General features: G+C 34.0%; 2 protein-coding genes across 10 annotated transcripts in view; one reads left to right on the top strand and one right to left on the bottom strand.

Annotated features, from left to right (window-relative positions):
• LOC143239086 (uncharacterized) overlaps positions 1 to 11,636 on the top strand; it is a 115,315-nt gene extending 103,679 nt beyond the window's left edge. For all 9 annotated transcript variants that reach the window (XM_076479891.1, XM_076479893.1, XM_076479889.1 and 6 more), the window contains 3 exons: positions 4,819 to 4,948; positions 6,892 to 6,995; positions 8,042 to 11,636. In XM_076479891.1, the coding sequence (XP_076336006.1) occupies positions 4,819 to 4,948; positions 6,892 to 6,995; positions 8,042 to 8,116 (309 nt within the window). In that variant the 3' untranslated portion in view covers positions 8,117 to 11,636. The remainder of the gene's footprint in view (positions 1 to 4,818; positions 4,949 to 6,891; positions 6,996 to 8,041) is intronic.
• Positions 11,637 to 13,936: 2,300 nt separating this feature from the next.
• LOC143239083 (aquaporin AQPAe.a-like) overlaps positions 13,937 to 22,133 on the bottom strand; it is a 76,400-nt gene continuing 68,203 nt past the window's right edge. Inside the window, exon 5 of the mRNA XM_076479886.1 lies at positions 13,937 to 19,461. Coding sequence (XP_076336001.1) covers positions 19,166 to 19,461 — 296 coding nt within the window. The 3' untranslated portion in view covers positions 13,937 to 19,165. The remainder of the gene's footprint in view (positions 19,462 to 22,133) is intronic.

Raw genomic sequence — 22,133 nt, 5'->3', positions numbered from 1 at the left:
TTGACCCACTATATGTGTATTTGAAGCTATTACCTCTTAGTGAAAGCATGCTTTTCAAAAGTTCTTAACGTATTGGATTTATTTTATTGTAGCTTTTATGTTTGTACAAGTTCTTGGAATTAACTTGCGACTATAATTATTATATTAAAAGTAATATTAAAAGATTTTAAAGTTTGGAATTTTATAAAATTTGGAGTATGTTTCTGAAAAAAGGGATTTTTCAGCTACTGTTATAAAGGCTTTTGGCATTAAGCAGTGTGTTGACAGAGGGATTCAGTTTGAAACTTGTATATTCAAATTAATTGTATAAAATCTTATTGAAAAAACATTATTGTTTCCTTCCAAACATGCTTGCCCTTTCAGCCATGGGGGCATTATAATGTGACAGTTAATTCCGCTATTCATTAGTAAAAGAGTAGTCCAAGAGTTGGAGGTGGGTTGTAATGACTAACTGTCTTCCCTTTAGTCTTACGCTGCTAAATTATGGATGGCTAGTGCGGATAGCCCTCATGTAGCCTTGTGCAAAATTCAAAACAAACCTTTTTTTGATGAGAAAGCATCTGCTGTGATCTTGCACAATGTGAAGATGTCTTATTTCTTTGTTATTATTACAGTATGCTTCTCAGTAAGGAATACACCCTTTTCAGCAATGTAATTCTAGTGCTTACCTGTAACTATCTTTAAATTCCCATAACTTAGGGTTGTAATCCAGATGTTTTGTTCTTTGTGATGAGAGCTTCAGTTGACGTGATATTCGGCTGATTGCACTTTGAAGGTTGTTCCATATCTTTCTTCTCATTTAGTCCTTTTACTATTGTTTGTTTGTCTCTTTGGATACAACTGAATCAAAGAATGTCACACCAATAAGTTTCTTATTGAAATTACCAAAAATGTCTAGCTAATTTTAGAAATAGTAGAATTCACTTGCATATACTTAACAAGATATTGCAGGAATACAAGATTATTGAATGTAGTGGAAGTAGCATTAGGAGCAATGAACCATACCTTAATATAAACTAGAACATTAAAGATGGAGATCTCATGGAGTCATTTTTTCAGAGCCAGAGAGTGTACAATCTCTTAGCCATCCATTGTTGATGATGCAATTCTCCAGATGCTATAAATCATGCTTGATGAGGAGAAATGCCAATGCAAGAAAGTCTTGGTTATCATCTCTGGTTTGGCTGGCCTGTATTTTTTGTAGTAAACTGGGACACTATATTTCAACTCCTATGGCTTCTACTACTTCACAATGGTCAGCCACAGTTTCATATCTGAACCAGAGAAAAGCCCCTTACAGTCTTTGAAAATACATGCTAGAATAATTTGCAAGGTGTGATGCTGGCATGTCAAGTACAGTAGATTCTTGTTTAGTCTTTGTTCATCTAACAGTACATATGCTCCATTTCTATAGCTAATGTTGCTTGCTCTTGTGTTAAAGAAAATTTCCTTACATGGTCATTGAACCCTCTCTTGTCCAGAAAATTTGCCACAGCAGAAGCTTGAGCCTCTCCAATTCTAGAAACCAACCATAGAACACGTGGAGTTGGTTTACTTTTGCTCCAGACAGGATTATTAACAGACTATCCATTTGTTCTTTTCCTGTGAGATCATTAAGAAGGTTGTTATCCTAGAAGATTACTAGTGAGACATGCTGGAAGTTAAAGTTTTGAATAGTTATTGACAGAAGATATGTTGAGATCTCCAAATCAAGGAACAATTGATGGCCAGCTCCTGCACATTATGACAAGAACCTTGAGATGTAGTAGTAAGGACATATATTGACTTTCCCTCACTCAACTTGGTTCTCTCCATAACTGTCAGGAGTAATAATATTTCTTCTTGCTTTAGGTTCAGAAGATTATAATTCTCCAATTGCTTCTCCATCCTCATCGCTGTCATTGGTACCGTATCCAACAGTTTTGTAATCACTAGTGTGGGATGGTTTCCAACAACTGACAGTTTCATTAAGATGTGCTGTCCTTGTTTTCTGTGTCATTTCATGTCTATACTTGCATCAGTTTTTTTTTGTTTTTTTTGAGCTCTTGATTTCATGAAAGAGGGGACGTTATCTACGTGGCCAGTGCACTCACAATGTTTGATTTCAGAAGATCTTTATCATCTAAGTTCATGTTAAAGGTTAGGGCATTCCTATGAATGATATCATTCACATTGTTAACAAACTGCACTTTATTAGCTTGCTGTATTTTACTTTTTCTTTTTTGAATTTTTATTTAGTTATTCAAAAAACTGGAGCTTTCTGGTGGTAGTCTTTGATATCTTTTGATGGTAAAAAGATGCACATCAATTTTAAGACATTTTGCTTTCTATTAGTTCAGCTTTTCTGAACCAAGCAGCCAAAGTCTAGTCTTACTTCTTGCTCAGTATCCATTTATAATGATACTACTCCAATATAGGATTAGCTAAAATGAAACAGAAGAATGTGCTGAACCATCCCACCACAGGTATGTTTTACCGCCCATTGCACAAGGTTTTGGTTTAGATATCTTACCTTCTGAATATTACTAGACTACTTTTGTTTATATTGTACCAATTACTATAGCATAGAATCTTAGCTAAGCTAATAATTTCCTGTTTTAATAATGTAAAATATTAAGTTCTTAATTTTTTAAGGCAATATTCTAAAACATCCTAAATTTCTCTTAGTGTCACTTGCATGACACATCTTTATCAACCCCCCTTCTCCAAGAAACAATATTAAATGTAAATTACTCATTATAAACTTGTACTTGCTCAGACAAACCATAACTTTTATAGCCTTTAGTTTGGTGTGATTACAGAACTATCAAACAGAAAATCAGACCTCTCCTCTCACACCCACTTGTAATATCTTGTCTTTTAAGTTTGTTAATAGTTCTGTCTTAAGTTTAATTATATATTACTTATAACCAATAGAAAGTCAAGGTTTTCATTTGCGAATGGCATGCTGTATGAAGTTATTTACTGAATAAATGAGGGCAAGTTTCACTTGTAATACAACTTTGGTTCCCATGGTAATTGTAATGGCTAGCTTCAATGTAACAACAGCTTTGGTTCCCATGGTATTTGTAATGGCTAGCTTCGATTAACTTGTAAAGCTTTTTGTTGCATGTTGTTAGTCTAATTACTGTTTTACATGTTGGTAGTCTATATTCTTTTGTGCATTATTTAATTAAGTAAAAATTTAATTCTTCACTACCATTAGTATAAAACAAGAAGTAGAATTAACTGTCAGTGAAAATCAACAGCAAGTAAAAGAACACATGATTAACTATTTTTTGGTTTTTATGTTTATTCTTTATGTATAGTTATAAAAATAACTAAAATGTAAAAATAGGGATCATTTTAGGTTAATTAAGGTTAGATTAGGTAAAATAAACAATAGTAATTAATATGATAAAAATATTTTTAGGCATGCATACAATCATCTCAGGCTCGTCAGTAATGTAATTTGGTTGCATAATGTGAGCTGCACATTCCATAAGTGATTTACAACTTATAAAGGGACAAATATTTAGTTAGATGTGGTTTATAGGGCAGTAAAATGCATTCAATTCTAAACAGATATATACCGTTACAAGCTTAAAGGTACTTAGGATAAACGAGTGTTGTTTCGTGTTCAATCTTAAGTCATTCTAGAAAGAAATGGAAGGTAACTTAGACGTGTTTTTATTTTTTTGGTGGTGGTGGGTTAGTAGGTCAGTCAAATTGACCAACTTTGTATAGAATTAGGTTGAAAAAATAACAGTTAAAAATAAAGTTTTACTGAAAACAAATATTTGACATGAATTTAGAAGGGTTTAGACTTTAGAGATTACACAAGTGAAAGTTGGGGTTTTTGAGATAAAGAAAAGTGTTTCTAATCTTAACATGGAAATCACTTTTCACACATTATTCAAAACAAATACTTTATGTTCAAGGACAAGTCTCTTTTTTAAAATACTTCAATAAAAAATGTTATTTTTTAATATGTGAAAAGCTTCAGTATTTACTGAAAGATTGCCAAACTTTGTGGAGATGTACACACTATATTGAAAGTCAGAAATATAAAATGTGTAAAGACTATACAAGCACAAAAAGGTTACGTGGTCAGTCAAATTGACCGAGCCTGTATGTACCTTCACTAAAATTTTAGAAACTACTGTTATTTTACACATGATATTCCAAAGTTAGAAGTGACAGTATGAATTGTTTATATGTATAAAATGTTCTTGAACCTTCTCTATAACATGGAATACTTTGAGTAATTCCAAAATATGTAGACAATGTGAGCTACAAGATAAAACTTGAAATACCTTGAGCAATCTGTGGATGTTATTCAATATGGATAATTTGATGTGAATTACTTGTGTATATACTGAAACAAAATAAGAGGGATGAAAGTATTATAAACCAAAACTTTGAGAACAAGGACCACGCTAATGCATTTACACTAAAAACAAAACAAGGACCACTCTAATCCACTTACACTAAAAACAATAACAGAAAAATAATAAATTTGTTTATACCAGGAACATAATTTTTCTCAACATTTTCTGTACTTTTTAGTCAGTATGGAAGAATGAACTGTATATAATGTTTTCTAAGATGTGTACAATATATGTAACACAATAGATAGCAGGATTTACTGTGTGTTAAAGAGAAACAGGGAGATATTTATATCAGAGTACCATTAAATGATCTGACTTAAATTGAGTAAGTTTGAGGGACATAACCTACCATTTGTGAATGTGTGTTAAAATTTTCAGTCAGATATTGTAATTCATGTTTCATAAATTGCTTTGTTATTAATATATTGATGAAAATATAATGTTATAGAATCAACAGTTTCAACATTATGTCCTAAGTGGAGGAAGTAATCCTGATAGAGTGGGATCCACAACAAGTCATCAGACCTTTAACCAAATAGACCTGGATACACTTGTACTATCCTTGGATATTGGAACAGGTATATGTTTGTTTTTGTAACTTACTGGATGAAAAAAAAAAAAAAAGATGGTGCAAAACCAAAGTATTAGTTTATTTAGAACAAATGAAAAATCTGAGTCCTGCCTTTAAAATGTTTTGAAACAAATGACTAGGAAAATAACAAACTGAAAATATGGTCCTAGCTTTTACATAACTTGGTCAAAGACAGGCCTAAAAACTGTAAGAGGTTCAGTAAAAGAATGTGATTATGTAGTTGTCAGATGGTACCAACATCCGCATGGGTAAACTTGTTTTTAAAGGATTGATAGATTGCATTAAATCCAAGTGTACTACTAGTTTTGAAAGAATTTACAAATTTATGTTGTTTATAACTTATAAAGTATGTGTAAAAGAACATAACTTTTAAATATATTGAAAGTTATTATGAGTTCTAACTAAATGCAGAATGTTGTCAGGGCTAAGAACAAAACAAGAGGACTGAATTCTGGATGATTGTATCTTGTAAAGTATGGTAGGGAAATTTTTGTTAAGACTTATAATATGACTGTGAACACCTTTGGTCTGGAATAAAGAAATTTATCCTTAAGCACAAAAACAGAATGGTACTATGTGAACCACTTTTTCTTTTTAATTTATTTTATATATCTAGGTTCATAGACAGCTCTTAAGAACGTATGGCTCATACAATGAGGATGTATGTTTGTTAAGTAGCTTTAACTCTTGGCAATAGATATTTGATATTGGTATTTGATCTAAACATAGATATAGTGGTCTGGATTTTTACAAAGCACTTGATAAGGTGCAACATGTAAAAAAATTATATAAATAGGTGGGGAGATTAACTAACTGATAAGAAGAGAGGGTTGAGGGAAGAAAGCAGAGGGTTATAATTTAAGTTCAGCCAAACTGGATTAATGTCACAAGTGAGGTACCTCAGGGCTCAGTATTAGGATCTTTGTTCTTTTTTATTTACATCAATAACACGGCTGAAGGTATGGTCAATAAATTACTTATACTTACAGATGATATCAAGGTATTTGGTGTTTCTAACTGTTAAGAAGATGCTGCTGATTTACAAAAGGTTTTAAATCATTTAGTGAATTGGGAAAATAAATGGCAGATGAGGTTTAATTATAATAAATGTATGCGGGTTATCATAATTTGAATTATAAATATAATTTAGGTGGGAATAACTTTTACAGTGTTGTGGTTGATCAGTCTAAAGCCATCCAAGCAGTGTGCTATTGGTAGTGGTAGGGCAAATAGGATTTTAGGTTGTATCCACAGAGATATTGGATACAAATCTGAAGAGGTTATAGTTTCATTATTTAGGCCACTAGTTAGGCCACATTTGGATTATTTTGTTAAGTCTTGGGCTCCTTACCTCACTTAGGAAAGCCATCAGATTGTTGGAGAGGGTTCAGATGAGAGTTACCTAAGATATAAGGGTCATCATATGAAGAGAGATTAAGATCCTTGAAATTGTTTCCTCTTGAAAAAAAAAAAGTTAGTGGGGATCTGAAGTGTTTAAGATTGTAAAAGGAATTGGTAATGTTTATTTATCACTTTTTTTCATATTTAACAGTGACAGTTGTAGGACTAGGAGAGACAGATATAAATTTTGGCAGAGTAGGAATCATCTTCAGCTAAAGCAGTTTATTTTTCTAACAGGGTGGTTGGCCGTTTGTTCTAGAGACAGTAAATTTAAGTGAGTTTATGAAAAAGCTTGATAAGAATGTAAATGATAAATGCTGGGTTTAAGTTTTTTGTTTAACTGTTTTAATTTAATGGAGAGGATGGAACAGAAGTGATGGACCAATAGGTCCCATGTTATTTTAAAACGTTATGTTATCAACTAACTCCAAAAGAAGAGGAAGTACATTTATGAACTTCAGTTTTAAGAATACTACACAAAAGGAAATAAGTTTCTTTTGATTTGACTTTTTTATTTTATTACTGCAGCAGGGGACAGTTCTCCAGTGTCTCCAGGACTCTTTCCACCTCCACTTTTGGGTGTTTCTGGTAACCCAGGTTCTACACCACAGATTTCCAGTCACAACACTAGGGTAAGACTAATGCTATGGCATTTTGAAGGAATTATTTCATTATTTATTGATAATTAAATTTAGGTGGCATAACTACTTTTATCTACTATGGTTACTTGCACTTTTAGAAGAACCAAGTTCCTTGTTTGGTGTCATGTTTAGTAAAAGTTCATCATAAAGTTGAAATAACAGTGAAGAACTAATTGACTCTTTTTGTTACAAACTTCTGCAAAGGGTGGTGAAGTGAAGTGTAGGGTTGTTATAATTGAAGTTCAGCCAAACTGGTTGATTAGTTGATCTCAGCAGTTTTTCCAGAAACCCTATACTGTTCATAGAGGTTGGCTTTTAAAGATTATATTCAAGCAAAGCCAATAAGGCCTTTGAAGCTGCATCAGGAAACATTTCAAATACATCATCAGATAAGACTTCTGTAGTTTTAGTTTTGTCAGTCATATTTTTCCTGAAAACAACCACTGATTTTGTGTTAGGGTTAACAGACTTTTGTTTCTTGTTTTGTTAACTGTACCAAGAGATATGCCTAGCTTCATTGCAGTACCTTTTTTGGCTCAGAGTTTTGTTTTTCTAAACAGCAGCCTTTCACTTTGCATATGACTTTTCTCAGGATTAGGTTAGGAAATGGTTTTGTTGTTGCCTTAAACACTTCTCTATGTAAACATATTCACTTTCATGAAAAACATTGAAGGTCCTTCTGTTATCTTTTGACTCTATTTTATTTCAGTCTTCTGTTATAAAGACTTCTTAAAAAACAAAAACTATTTATATCCTTGGTTGCATTGCATTGTTTAATGATTGTTAATTTATTGTAAACTAAACATTAGTATATAAATTCTTGTTTCATTGTGATGTAGGAATCTTGCATTGGTAAAGTGCAGTTAACCTTTTATGTATTGTTAATGTAGCCTTTAGTTTTTAATTATTCATTTAAAGTTTATTAATGCTGTGTTTGTTGAAAGTAATGAGGTATTTAAAAAAAAAAAAAAAGTCAGAAACTAACAGAACTGGAACATATTTTTCCGAATCACGTTTACTTTTCTCACTTTTGTTAGAATGAAACTCCAAAACCTGACCAGAAGAAGAGCTTACTTCAACAACTTTTACAACATGCACCTGAACCGTGCTAAAGACTTTTACCAAAACGGTGAGCTGGAAGTCATGATGACATGGAGATTTTAACCCTTAAACTCTTGAACGTGAAGAAACATTTTGGTGGTGTTGATGCTTAGAGCAATTACAGCATTTAGAGCCTACTGTATAAAGCTCTACATGGCAGAGTTTGGGATGTTTGTTTATTTCTTGTTCATATGTGCATGTTTATGTGTATGTATATTATTGTATAGTTGTTTGTATATTTCTGACCAGCGAGAGAAAGATGGAAGACTTGAACTAGGAATCCTTTGTGACATGTTTTTCTGGTAACACTTTTGCACACACTGAAGGACGCACACAAAGGAAAGTACTCCAGACACTTTGCATTGTATAATAAATATGGGGCTCTGTTTGATATTTTTAAGGAAAGAACTTTATATACATTTAGGTTAGTTCCTGCTTTTAGTACAAACATTTTGTTTTTGTTTTAGTGTCGTAATAAGTAGTCACTCGTTTGTCTTAGTTTAAAGATGATTTATTCAAAGTGATACTGTTTAAGGATCTGTGCGTGTGTCAGGATTTAATTTTGGCTAGCACTTTGCTTATGACAGCGGTACGTATATACTATTTTGGCCCAATTGATTAAATATTCCAGTTTTATATTGCTCTAAACTTAATTAAGATACACTGAGAATATTAATGTAAAGTTGTAATAAGAAAAAGTATTGTCGGCTTTTAACGTGCAAATGTTTTGGTTGTTTTTTTAACTCAATGGTCAAAATTTTCTCTTGTCAAATCTTGATTTTTTTATGTGGTATAAAAATTTAAATAAAGAACACAGTTAATAAAGTGAGAAGTCAGTGATGTCAAACGAAACAAAGGATAAGACAAATTTTTAATGGCATTGTTTTAAAAAATATTCAGTTAAGATATTTAAATTTTTTTTATTAAGAATCTCAAGAACCTGAGTTTCTTTTGTAGCAGTAAGTAATTATTAACGTTTTTCTATTGTAAAAATATATAGCTAATCTTAGCTATATGAAAATTTGAGTTAATTTGCTAGATTATTATTTATTAAGCAACATTCGTTGTCGTTAAAAACATCAGTTAATAACACCCAAAAGTAAAAACTAGCAGCTGTTAAGATATATAATGTTTGTGTCTGTGTGTTTTACAGCAGTAAAAAAAAAGGCACTATATATGACTGTACAATTCTACCTCTGTTAACAGATATAATTACCATATTTGTACTGAGTTTAAACCTGCAGCTAGTTTGTTTTGTTTTCAATGAAATTACGTATTATTTCTCTGCTTTCTGCACTTTGTTTGAAGTTAGCACTTGAGTCATTTTCATTTCTCATAGTATTAGAACGTTAGTAACATTTGTTTTGTGATGCTAAAAAACTGTTGAAAACTTGTTGTTGTTACTGTTTCAGTCTCATTCAGAGAGACATTCGTTGTAAGAGGCCAGTGTTTATATACGACAAAAAAGAAATCGTAAATTATTTTTCTGCTACGTAAACTGTTTTAGAAATGCTAAAAAAAATTATGAACAGAAATCATATAAGCTAATTGTAACCTGATGTCTGATTATCGATCTGATGCGATGTGTCACGTACTTGTTATATTAACAAGGTAATTTTAAAAAATATGTGATTAATAAGTGACCATAATATTTAAAAATCATTCAGGTAGAGAGTTGTTTCATGTTGTTTAAAGCAGGGCTACATAGAATGGAAAAACAACAATCGGGCTGGTGCAAGAGAAAATTATTAAAAAAACGTTTAAAAGATAGCGTGTAATAAATAGAATGAATTGCATTCTTTATACACTTATCCAACCTTTACCTGACAAAGGTTGAGAAAAGGTGACATTTCTGAAAAGCTCTGTTTTCACAACTGTTAAACAATTTTAACGTCTGTATTTTTTAAGATTTTATCCAACGTTTCTTTTTGTAAAGTATTTGATCTGTTTGGTGTGACTGAATCATTGAATTAAAAAATATATCTTTTTTTTAATATATATATTTTTAATACAGTTGTATTTAAATTGTTACGTTACTGATTCTCGCCCCACCCCTCTCCCAGTTTCGTCTATTATCTGGGTAAATGAATCGCGTTAGAAATGTACTTGCTACTTAAACATGTACGTGAAAATTCAGAGATGTTTTATTCAATGTTCCAGCTACTAATATGTTTTGGAGAAATTCTAAGAGAATTCCTTGCAGTGTTGCAAGAGAATTTTAACCCTAATTTTTAGAAATCGGTGTTTTCTCACGGCACCTGTACTTTCTTAAAGGAGAAGAGTTTGGATGCTTTGACATGATTAATAATTATACGAAACTAACCTTTGGAAAATAATTTAGTTTTTCCATTGGAAGCCGATAGGTGGCCCTCCATGTAAATTATCTGAATTAACGTGCTACCTTTGAATGTGTGACAATGGGCGGAATGTGAAATTGATCATGTCGAAGAAATTTGTTATTGTACAAATCAAGAAAAATGTTTTTGTATTGTTATATTTTTATTTCAAGCATTTACTCTAACGTTGTATAGATTTCTCACATCAGCTAAGTGTCCAGAATTTTTTTCTCAACCACTCGTGTATACGTATTGCAGAGAATGATATTTGATATTTTTTATCTGATGTGGTACAGCGAACGTAACAAATACAGAGTTATCCGATGCGTCACGTCTTTAAAATAGCCAGGGAAGAAAAAAAACTGCACTCTTGTCATTACGTCATTATAGCTCTGAACTGAATAGCGTTATTGTACTGAATAACATTTGTTTAGATGTAGGGTAAGCTGGTGTTAAGTGCTACTTTGTTTCCTAAAACTAGAGATATCTCTTTGCCTTGCTAAGTGCTTAAGCGACCGTAAAGATAACTAATTCTACCCTAATAGTAATATTTTCTGTACTGCTAATCTTATTCTGCATTTTTAAGGAACAAATGCTTTAATTAAAATTCCATCCCTAATATTTAAAGGCCTTAAACCGTTAATGTCATTCCTGCTACTCCACTCGAACTTGGAGGGTTGATATTTTTGTATACATATAAATATATATATGTTTTGTGTAACTATATGCACAGTGGTTTTCGATCGTGTTGTTCGAGGATTAGGTTAAGTTGACAATTATTGAATGTTTTAATATTTCTCCGCGTCACGAGAGTTAAGTCTGTTTTAGATGTACAGACGACACCAAAAAAGTAGTCCTGTTTACTTTTAAAGCTAGTGTAGTAGTGATACTGTTCGTATTGGAATGATCGTTGCTGTTGATTCGTCCTAAGAAATGTTTATTTTATTCAGTTTCCTCACTGTTAAATTATTCTAAAATTCTGCCCAAATAAACGCTGTATATTGTGTCCACGCCAGTTTGTGGAGTGCCTGCGGTGACGTATAGTTATCACGTTGAAGGATTGTTAAAGACAACGGACCCAAGATGGTTGTGTTTAATTTTTTAATACGTGTCTCGGTAAGACAAAATGTTCCTCGTCGAGTTGTGTAAACATATTGCGGACGTTTTCTCTGAATAAAATTCTGGGTTAAAATTCCTTTTCGTCTTCGTCACTTCATCAACACAATCTTTATAAAATAGTTTTTACACCAAACATTTAATTTTTGAATTTTTACGTTGTTTGTAAATTAGAAGTGGTTGCTAGGGTATCAGTAAGTTGTATTCGTCTGTGCGATACAACGAAACGTTAATTTAATATATTGATCATTACATATCTGTACATATCTTGGGTAAAATATTTCCTGACTGCCCACAATGTAAGTTGTTTGTCTTCCGTTTGACTTGCTTGACTATTTTTTTCAGTAACAATTACTATCACAAACTGCGCTGTAAATTAGTAACCTTATTGGTGGCTAGGTGGCGACATTTTTCCGGATAAATTTAAAGTAACGTTTGTGTATAAATTTACTATAACGATGATTGTGTGTGTGTGAGGGAGCGAACATCCATGATCTAGAGTTAACTGGCTCGATTACCATAGAATTGGTCTGATAACTGCCCATCGCTGTATATGTGGTTTAGGGGAAACTGTTCTTTGAATAGTATAGTGTTTGGTTTCTTACCGGGCACCCCAGTTAGTTGATATATATCATTCATTTCCAAGCTTCTTGCTTGTAATAATAACGTCGTCCGTCTCGTATACTTACTGAGCTAAGCCTTCTTTTCAGAGCTGGACTATGGACTTGCGGGTCCATAATTCACATTTTGTACTGTCCCCATTTCTAGTTGTAACTTGTTAACGTGAGTTGTATTATAAAGATGAGAGTAAGTTGTGTTTACTAGCTGCCTTCCCTTTAGTGTATCATTTCGAAACTAGAAATGCATGGCTACGCCACACAGTGTTAACCTTATTTGGCCTTCAAACATTGTAAACCTGCAAATATATGCAACTGTTGCTGTTTTTTTAAATGCTGTAAGTAAAAGCAACAAGAGGAAAATTCATTATGGCCGTGGAACTTGAAATTCATTTAAGCAGGAGATTCTTTCTTTTTTTAAGTTATATGTTTATACATCAATAATACCAAGTGTGGGGAGCGCGTATAACCGTTTCGGTTTCATTACTCCTTAGGACCTCTACCAGCCTCCCCTCAAATTGAAATTATTTTAGGCAGAATTAAAGTAAATTATGACATGGGACTTCAGGCGTAGTCAAATACATTAATCGATAGGGTTTGACCTCCCGAGTCCAAAAACTGTAATTAGATTTCAAATTAGTTGAGCGATGACGGAGCTACGAGCTAAAAGTTTGTAGGTGAGAGAAAAAAAAAAAATCTACAAGACGCAGCTGCAGATGTAATGTTGGAAACTCCGGTTTTGCTATTCCAAAATCTTATTAGGCTTGCGGTCTTGTGTATTTATTTTCGGGTTTGGTGAATTGCTGAAACTCGTGTGCTGACCTCCGATTAAACAATCCTGATGTTTTTCCCCTCAGGTCTCTGTTATGTATACTTATTGAATTACTGACCTTCTTTAGAAATTGCTAGACCTGGAGGTTCAGCGGATAAGTGTTAAGGCTTATAACTCTAAAAACCTGGTTACGATTCACGCAGTGGGCAGAGTACAAGTAGCCCATTGTGAAGCTTTGTATTAAACAACAGACATGAAGTTTATGTATTCCCCTAGTAATGTGATTAGAGCACGTGACTCGTAGTATGCGGGTCGTTGATTTGAATCCCAATTTCGCCAAAGAAACACGCCCGTCAAGCCACAGAACGTTATTATGTTCGGTCAATCCCACTATTCGTTGTTAAAAGAGAAGCTCAAGAGTTGACATTGGATAATGATGACGTATAGCTGCCTTTTACTGCTAAATTAGAAACTGGTAGCACAGATAGCCCTTGTGTAGATCTGTGCAAAATTCAAACCAAACCACAATCTCTTAGTGTCAGTTTTGTTTAACTTTGTCCTTAACAGCAAGCGTCCATATTTCTGAATTCTTTCTCGGAGGCTCAAGGTATGGCTCTCAATTTTCTACATATTAACGTCTTTTATCCTTGTCTTTTTGTTCAGTATGAATATTTATATATAGTTTTTTTTCGATGACGTTTCCACATTTTCACGTGCCATTAATAATCCCGCATGCTTTTGACCAGTTGCTCCCCTGTGGTTAGACAATAAGCTTGAAATTTTGAATTCTATCCCTATGGTGATCGCAACACGGATAGCTAATTGTTCAGTTTTCACATATACTTCTTATTCACTGAACACCTTAGAGTAACGATGCATTAGGAATGCTAAAAACCCAGAGTTCGATTCCCCGTGGTCGACAGTGTGCAGTTAGCCCATTGTGTAGTTTTGCACAAAAGAACACTAAAAAATTAGACAATCGGAAACAAATGCCATGAATTAAAGATTTATTGCACTTTTAAAAATTCTCAACAAAATACCCAACATGAAAAAGGTCTGAAGTCGAACGTTTGACACTGATACTTATTGGTATTGGTGTATCTTAATGTATATTATTTCTCTTTCTCACATTTCAGTGGTTTTGATTTCAACTTTTGCTAAAAGTCCAGGAATAGCTGATGGAAAATGTTTTATCTAACCAAAGTTTGGTTTTCATACAAATGATGTCAAGATGTTATAAAAGAAATGAAAAAATAAATACCCGCTGTGGGCAGAGCATAAATAGCCCATTATGTATCTTTTTACTTCAAAACGAATAAAAAACTAATCCAACCCCCTTCCGTAAAACTGGAAACATCGTTAATTAACTTGAGAAAAATTATTCAGTTTTACTAAGTTATTTACAAATATACTGTACAGAAATATATATAACTAGTTATTAATATATAGTAGTGATGCCTTAGATTTTAAACATACGGATATGTTTTAAATAATAAATACATTAAGCAACACAGTCCCAGTGGGTCGGCGGCATACATGTCGGCTTTAACGTTTAAAATCAAGTTCCGATAGACACGGTGGATAAGAGCACAAATAGCCATTTGGTTTCCCACTCCCTCCCGATGGGTCATTGATAAGTTTATGGACTTTTCAACGCCCGGGTTTCTACTCCCTTCTAATGCGTAGATCTGCATACTTATGTATCCTGACTGAAAAATATACTAAGTTAGTTTCACATAAAACATATTGAATAATTCGAAAAATTGTTTATTTTTAACACTGGTTTACCTTGCTTTTATTTTCTGGCCATCTAGTACTATCGAACAAAACGAAACAGACAAACAGTAAAGAAAGACACGAAAGTAATAATAGAAAACATTTCAAAATTCCACCTACAGTAATCTAGGGATACAAAACACAGTTGTAATTTGACTTAAATATATTTTGACTAATTCATTTCTTTTGCATACGTTTCACTTTCTCATGTTAGAGTTTTCATATTTAAACAGTTTAGTTCCTATCTGTTACAAGATATACTTCTGTTTTAAGTTTATTTTCTGTGCATCTATATCTCTGAATAATGGATTTCGAAGGCTCTAGACTCGTGATCCAAGAGTCGCAGGTTCGAATCCCCGTCACACCAAACACGCTCGCCTTTTCAGCCTGTAGGGGCGTTATAGTATGCGATCAATCCCACTATTCGTTGGTAAAAGAGTTGGCTGTGGGTGGTGATGACTAACTGCCTTCCCTCTAGTCTTATACTGCTAAATTAGGGACTGCTAGCGCAGATGGCCCTTGAGTAGCTTTGCGCGAAATTCAAAACAAACAAGCTCCAAAACGTTTAATAAATGCTTCATGTAATAATAAGTTCTTGTTTTACTCTCTTGTTAAGTTAGTTTTTACTATAAATAAACGTTATTCATCTGTCGGTAAATAGTAAATGCTTGAGGTTTTCATTGTGTTTAAGAGCAACGAAAGATATTAAGGTTTGTAGAATAAACTGTTATGAGGAGTCCTATTTAATTTTGTGCACACGAGGTAAGTGGTTGGTTAAGCCTGCCCGGATTGTGATACCGGGTTACCGCAAGAGAATGGAAAAAAAGTTTCCGCAGTTTTGAGCCGAGGGTTGCAATGTAAGGGTATTTTCTTTTTTAGAGGTTAAGCACCAAGCTAAAAAAATGGGCTATTTGCCCAATACGGGTATCGAAACCTGGTTTATAGCGTTGTAAGTCTGTAGATGTACCGCTGTGCCACTGTAAGGTTTGGTTTAAATTTCTCGCAAAGCTACATGACGGCTGTCTGCGCTAGTCGTCCCTAATTTGGCAGTATAAGACTAGAGGGAAGACAGCTAGTCATCACCACCACCGCCAACTTTTGGGCTACTCTTATTAACAAAGAGTGGGATTGATCGTAACATTATACCCTCACCACGGCTAAAAGGGGCGAGCTTGTTTGATGTGACGGATGTGAACCCGCGATTCTCAGATTACAAGTCGAGTGATTCCTAACCAACGGGCCAGGGTGTAAGGAAAGATCAAATCGCACTATTAGATTAGGGTATACCGAGAGTTGGCGGTGGGTACTGTCTAGCAGTTGCCTTCCTGCTAAATCAGTAGACGATTATGCACTAGATAGCCCACGTTTAGCAAGCTTCAGAAACGACCTAACTTGGGTAAGGAGGAGAATTAGTTACATCTGTTTGTGACCACGTTACTGTTTTGTTCAAATTCTAATTTCTCAAATAATTTTGATTTTGTTCTAGTTAGTGCTAACGCGTTAGTTCGTTGATCACTTAGTCGTTAAGAGATTTTTCTTAATGTATTCGAACTTTATTTTGCTACAGAGAAAATGTGATTTAAGATGTTTGTTTCAAATCGACGAAGCGAGTGCAAGATTAGATTTCGAATAATATATACAGTTTTGTTGATGCAATGTAAACAAAAATTATTCTTAGACACAAACAGATTGTATATAAAGTTTGTTTGTTTTTAAATATGCAGTAGTTACGTACCCGCCCACCGAGTGACCAGGAAAACATCTCCTTAGTCCACGGGCTCCAAGGGAGCCCTTGGGAAATCAAAAATTAAAATAATTCTTGCCAGTGTTTAGTAAACATTTAAATTTTAAACACCTTGAACTGCTGTGTGACTAATTATTTGCAGTTACTGCATAATTCGAGTCACCTTCGTAAATGAGGAACGATCATCCAGCAAACTGAAGTTAATTAAATAATTATTTTCGGTCTACAAGACGGACTTAGAGGTCAGGAAACTTTGACACTACGAGTGGTCATTTTACCAATAAAAAGGCCTGGAAAGCTAGCTTTTAACCCACCGTCTAAGTAGTTAATAAAAAATAACCAATCTAAGTGTCGATGGTCTCATCTGGTTAATATAATAAACAAAAGATCATACAAGTTAAGTCTACAAGAGTGATTAAATAGTTAAGTTATACAGTGACACCTGTTTTTCAGTTGTTAAAGCTACCTGTATGTAACGGGTATTAAAGCTTAAACCGCTTATTACTGTAAGGGATTATATTAAAACACATCCTCTTGTCAGCCTTGCTAATAGGACTTATTTACAACACCACATATCTTGGACCAGAAATGTTTAGTTGTGCACAACACAACCTTAAAGATCTTTCGACATAATAGCTTTTTTTTTTTTTCGCTTCTAATAACGCTAAATTTCTTAAGACGTGAGGACACATTCAATAGTTTCCTATCAGAATGAGCCCAACATGGCCAAGTGGTTAAGACACTCAACTCGTAATCTGAGGGTCGCAGGTCCAAATCGCCGTCACACCATACATGCTCGCCCCTTTCAGCCGTGGGGGCGTTATAATGTGACGTCAATCCTGCTGTTCGTTGGTAAAAGAGTAGCCCAAGAGTTGTCGGTGGGTGGTGATGACTAGCTGCCTTCTCTCTAGTCATACAGTGCTAAATTAAGGACAGCTAGCGCAGATAGCCCTCATGTAGCTTTGCGCGAAATTCAAAACAAACAAACAAACCTATAAGAATGTGTAATTATCGGACACTTTTTTATATAGTTTTTTCCCTAGTGGTATTACATTTGGTTATACCTACAAGGTTTATCAAAGCGTCTCAGCAAACTAAAAGTTTGTAATTCTCATATTTATTTTAACCTCACAAACACTACTGATGTTCTTTGTAAACAGCTCGCTCTTTACTGTTGTTTTTTCTTACAACTCGGCCATGAAGTATTGTTTTCAAGTAAGAATCAAATCCTAAGGCCTTTTATATTTTGAGGTTCAGTCACAGTTACAGGTACAAAACAACAATAATCTAGATTCACAACACTCGTTTTTCTTGTCGTTAATTGGAGATCAATGAAACCTTCATATTAACGATTACTAGCTACATGTAGATTATATAAGAACATTAATATATGTAACTGGAGACGAGGACATTTCGACCTCAAGTCCTGACGACCCCTATAACACAAGGATCAGTTGTGACTATTGCTATAGAATCTTTAAATATTTCTATATTTCCAATTACAGATGAATCTAAAAGCTATAAGTTAGTAATAGTTTAAGTGGAACTTTACGAAGGATTGGTTTGAGATCTTTAATGGACTTCAACTACCTGTTGCAACCCAGTAAAGTTCTCAGTAAGCTAGTGGACATTAAAGAATTGTACTTAACATGTACACATAATAGTCTGTCCTACTTCAACTGTACGTTCCATCTGTTATCCTGAAACTAGTCAAGTTGTTTGATTATTAAAGGATCACAATGCCCACGTGTCAAAATGCTCATCCATAATTGATTGATGAGTATACTGCAAGATCGGGTGAATCTAGTACAGTATGTTCCGGGTTACTTTTTTCCCCACTATTTGAGAAACAGGAGTCTCATACCAGTTTTTCCTTGCAGCCAAAGAAATATCTCAGTAGCGCATTCTAATCATACGTACTTGAAGGTAACGAAAAATGTCACTTACAAATGTCGACGCTAAACGAAGCTCGATTGCGGCTGAAACGTCGTACAGTGCTTTTTTTTTTTTTTAACAAAAAGTGTTGCTTGAAATAATGTTTGAAAAGCTACTCAGTTTATGAAAGATGTACTCGATGTTAGTTTGGCGATTAGCAGCTCATGGATTTGACTTCGTTGAATTGCAGTTTCATTATATGCTACTTGCTGTTCGACAGATAAGACAATGTTTTGTTTGACTCAACCGCATTACTTACTGAATGCCACATTTCATTTTTCCGTGATTTGAAAAACGTCTTTTACTCTTTCTTCTCTAAGTGGTCTTCTAGTCATAGGCCAAAAATCCTGTTCCTTTAATCAGATTATAGCCTGACTTATATTTGGAACTGTACTAAATATCTGTATTTAGTTTTATTAACACTTTCACCCAACAACCTCACGTCCCATTCCAAACACACATACATTTTATTGTTTCATACCCCTATACCTGTAAATAGACCATCTGTTATTGAAGTTAGAATGTGGATATATAGACCCTCTGCTGTTGAAGTTACAATATGGGTCTATAGACCATCTGTTATTGAAGTTAGGATATGGATGTATAGACCATTTGTAGTTGAAAAAAAATGCAAACGTAGCTAAAACATATTGCTCAGATACATGGGTTCTTGGAGCATTTAAAAAATTGACAGATCACTTGACTTGACCTTGTAGTAATACTATAAAGTATGGAAAAGAAGTGATTGAATATATATATATATACTAGAATTTAGTGCTTCCAGGATCGTATTCCATACGGGTTGGTACAGCTCTAAAACCACCGCCAAACCGAGATCCATAGATCCCACTACAACTGGATGTAGGAGCGCTGTGCGTTCCATAGGTGGATTCTGTGGGTGCTGGATAAGTAGAAGGGGTAGGGGAATAAGTGTTAGGGGTAGGCCTCAAGTTGTGGTCATAATAGTGAGCTCTAAATCTCCCAACTGCCTGTGATCCTCCATCTTTTGTCATCTTGGATCTTTCAGGATCTTCGTAATCATCTTCATCCAGGTTGGATTCTAGAGACAAGGAAGAAGTCTAGAATATACGTTAATCATAAAATACAGTGAAGGAAAATAATACACCTGACGTATATGTGTGTATGTGTTAAAGATTACCATTTAGGGTAAAACTGAAAAAGAATCGGTGGTTTAAAGGCCTATTGCATTATGTGCTGTGAATTGTAGTTTCGCCTCTTCAAGGCTCATTAGCACAGATTGGGTCAGTAATTCAAAGAAATACAGTTAGGCCTTTTATAATGGTGAAGTGTATATCATATTTATGGTTATATTATATTCACGCTTATTCATGGCTCATATTCCATTCATTTTAACTCCTGTATAATCCTAAAACCCAGAGGTAAAGTTGTAAAGAATACGCTTAGCAAATAAAGGTTATTGCATTACGGGTATGTTTTTAAAAATGTAAGATAATCTGTAATAATAAAAGGGGGTGTATGTGGGGATCTGTGTATATATTATGGCCACAACTCCAACAGAAAAGAATCTAGAAACCCAAAATTTTAGCACATATACTAAATGGACTCTGAGGGTGTGCGGCTGGGTATTATTCCTTATCTTATCCAAGTGCGTGCATGCGCATCTTTTTAATGAGGCAAATTATAGAATAACTGCAAAGAAAAAGTGGTTTCTAATCCAATAACTTCTAATATATAGAAAAACCAGTGTGTTTTGATAACAATGCATTACAACAATGGACTTTACGTCATGTTATTTAGCAATAAAAGTATATAGGTTGTACTTTTGTGTTAAAATGGGTTCAGAATACATACACACTATCAAACTAATGATCCAAGTGAAGTTGAGTACTTTCACCATATATTAATAATTAAATATTTTACCTAAAAATCAATGTAAGTGAAAGGAAATATTAAAATACATATTACTTTATATATATTTATCTGTCTCTTATATCATTACTAAATTCCAAAATAGGAAATTCACTCCAGTGCATGGAGTTTGATACAAATAGGTATATTATTTATCATTAAAACCTAAAGTAGGTGATTACGAAACTTAATCCTTTCCGTGGCTTCGTGAAGGAACTGAAGGCTTATAACTGAAAAAAAAAAAAAAAAAAAAATTCGATAGTCATGGCTCGTACAGCACAGATTGTGTAGATTTGGGCTTAACAACGACCAAAGTAATCACAATATTCTTCCAAAGATTAGTTCGAATATTGCTTATAATACTTAGGTTTCCAGACTTATTTGTATTATGGATAACGTTAGGCCTAGAGCGGCAACATTTGGGCTAGTAGTGCAAATATATACTTCCACAGTCCGAGCGCTAAGCCTATTATTCAATAATTTATGCACAAACTATATGCACTGGAAGGAATATTACCGTATGAACTTATCGTACGAATTAAACAATAAAACTTGCTCTGTTTAATATAGCATGATACTTATGTTCCCGTTTTTACTCACGTTCTTTTGTTATCTCGTTCTTAAGTTATCTTGTTCTTAAGCATGTATAATTATTTTTATATTTTCGAGTATTTGATATTTTCCATCTCACTTAGCAACTTGCTTTTTTCGCCATATCTATTTCTTTTAAGTTAATGAAAATTAGGGCCCAAGAAATAGCAAATCCATTGTTCTGGGACATCCTAAAATTATGATGGCTACATTAAGGTAAACATACTCGACGGGGTAACTGGGTTTTTACTGTATCTGTCATTGCAATAAAGTAAAATAAAAATCTGAATGTTTCTGCAATTAAATGTAAAACATTGATTTGTACAATAATTCATTTATGTTCTAAAAATTACCTTTAAAATAAGCGCTTAATCTTATTGACTACTTTGCCATTGAATTTGAAATTACAAACACCCTTGATGACAATGGTTTAATAACTGATGATTTTGCAACTGCTAAAGGTAGGAAAGTAAATTTTTAAAGAAAATAATTTCGAGTGAAGATATAGTAAATATTTATGTTTTGTTTAATTTAAATAGAGTTTATCATAAGTAAAGCTGTGTTTTGTTTTATTCTGATTTAATTTGTGTCATGAATTCCCAACATTTGTTTTTTGGGGGGATGCTTATAGTTGGAAAGAAGATTTAAAGTTTACCCACAAAACAATGTTTCACTTAAAAGAAAAAGAGAGAGAGAGAAACTTCTTTGTTCCACCGTGTTTCTTTCTTCATAGTTTTCGTCATAGATTTTCAAAGTGTAATTAGGCTACGTAGTATATCGGAGACTGAAAAAAGGGTTTGTTTGTTTGTTTTGAATTTTCGCACAAAGCTGCTCGAGGGCTATCTTCACTAGCCGTCCCTAATTTTGCAGTGTAAGACTAGAGGGAAGGCAGCTAGTCATCACCACCCACCGCCAACTCTTGGGCTACTCTTTTACCAACGAAAAGTGGGATTGACCGTAACATCATAACGCCCCCACGGCTGGGAGGGCGAGCATGTTTAGCGCGATTCGGATGCGAACCCGCGACCCTCAGATTACGAGCGCATGCCTTAACGCGCTCGGCCATGCCAGGCCGCTGAAAAAAGAGAAATTACTAGAAGACATCCTTAGACAAAGACTGCCCACTTCCCCTGGTACCTCTTCCCTTTATGCCTTCTCTCTCACATACCATTTCTCATATCTTCCCTGGCACGGCGTGGCCAGGTGATTAGAACGCTCGACTCGTAATCCGAGGGTCGCAGATTCAAATCA

Source organism: Tachypleus tridentatus, chromosome 13 (assembly GCF_004210375.1).
Source record: "Tachypleus tridentatus isolate NWPU-2018 chromosome 13, ASM421037v1, whole genome shotgun sequence".
In the NCBI taxonomy this organism is placed as follows: Eukaryota; Metazoa; Arthropoda; class Merostomata; order Xiphosura; family Limulidae; genus Tachypleus; species Tachypleus tridentatus.
The sequence above is the reverse complement of the archived record's forward strand: the minus strand, read 5'-3'. Positions and strand labels throughout refer to the sequence as shown.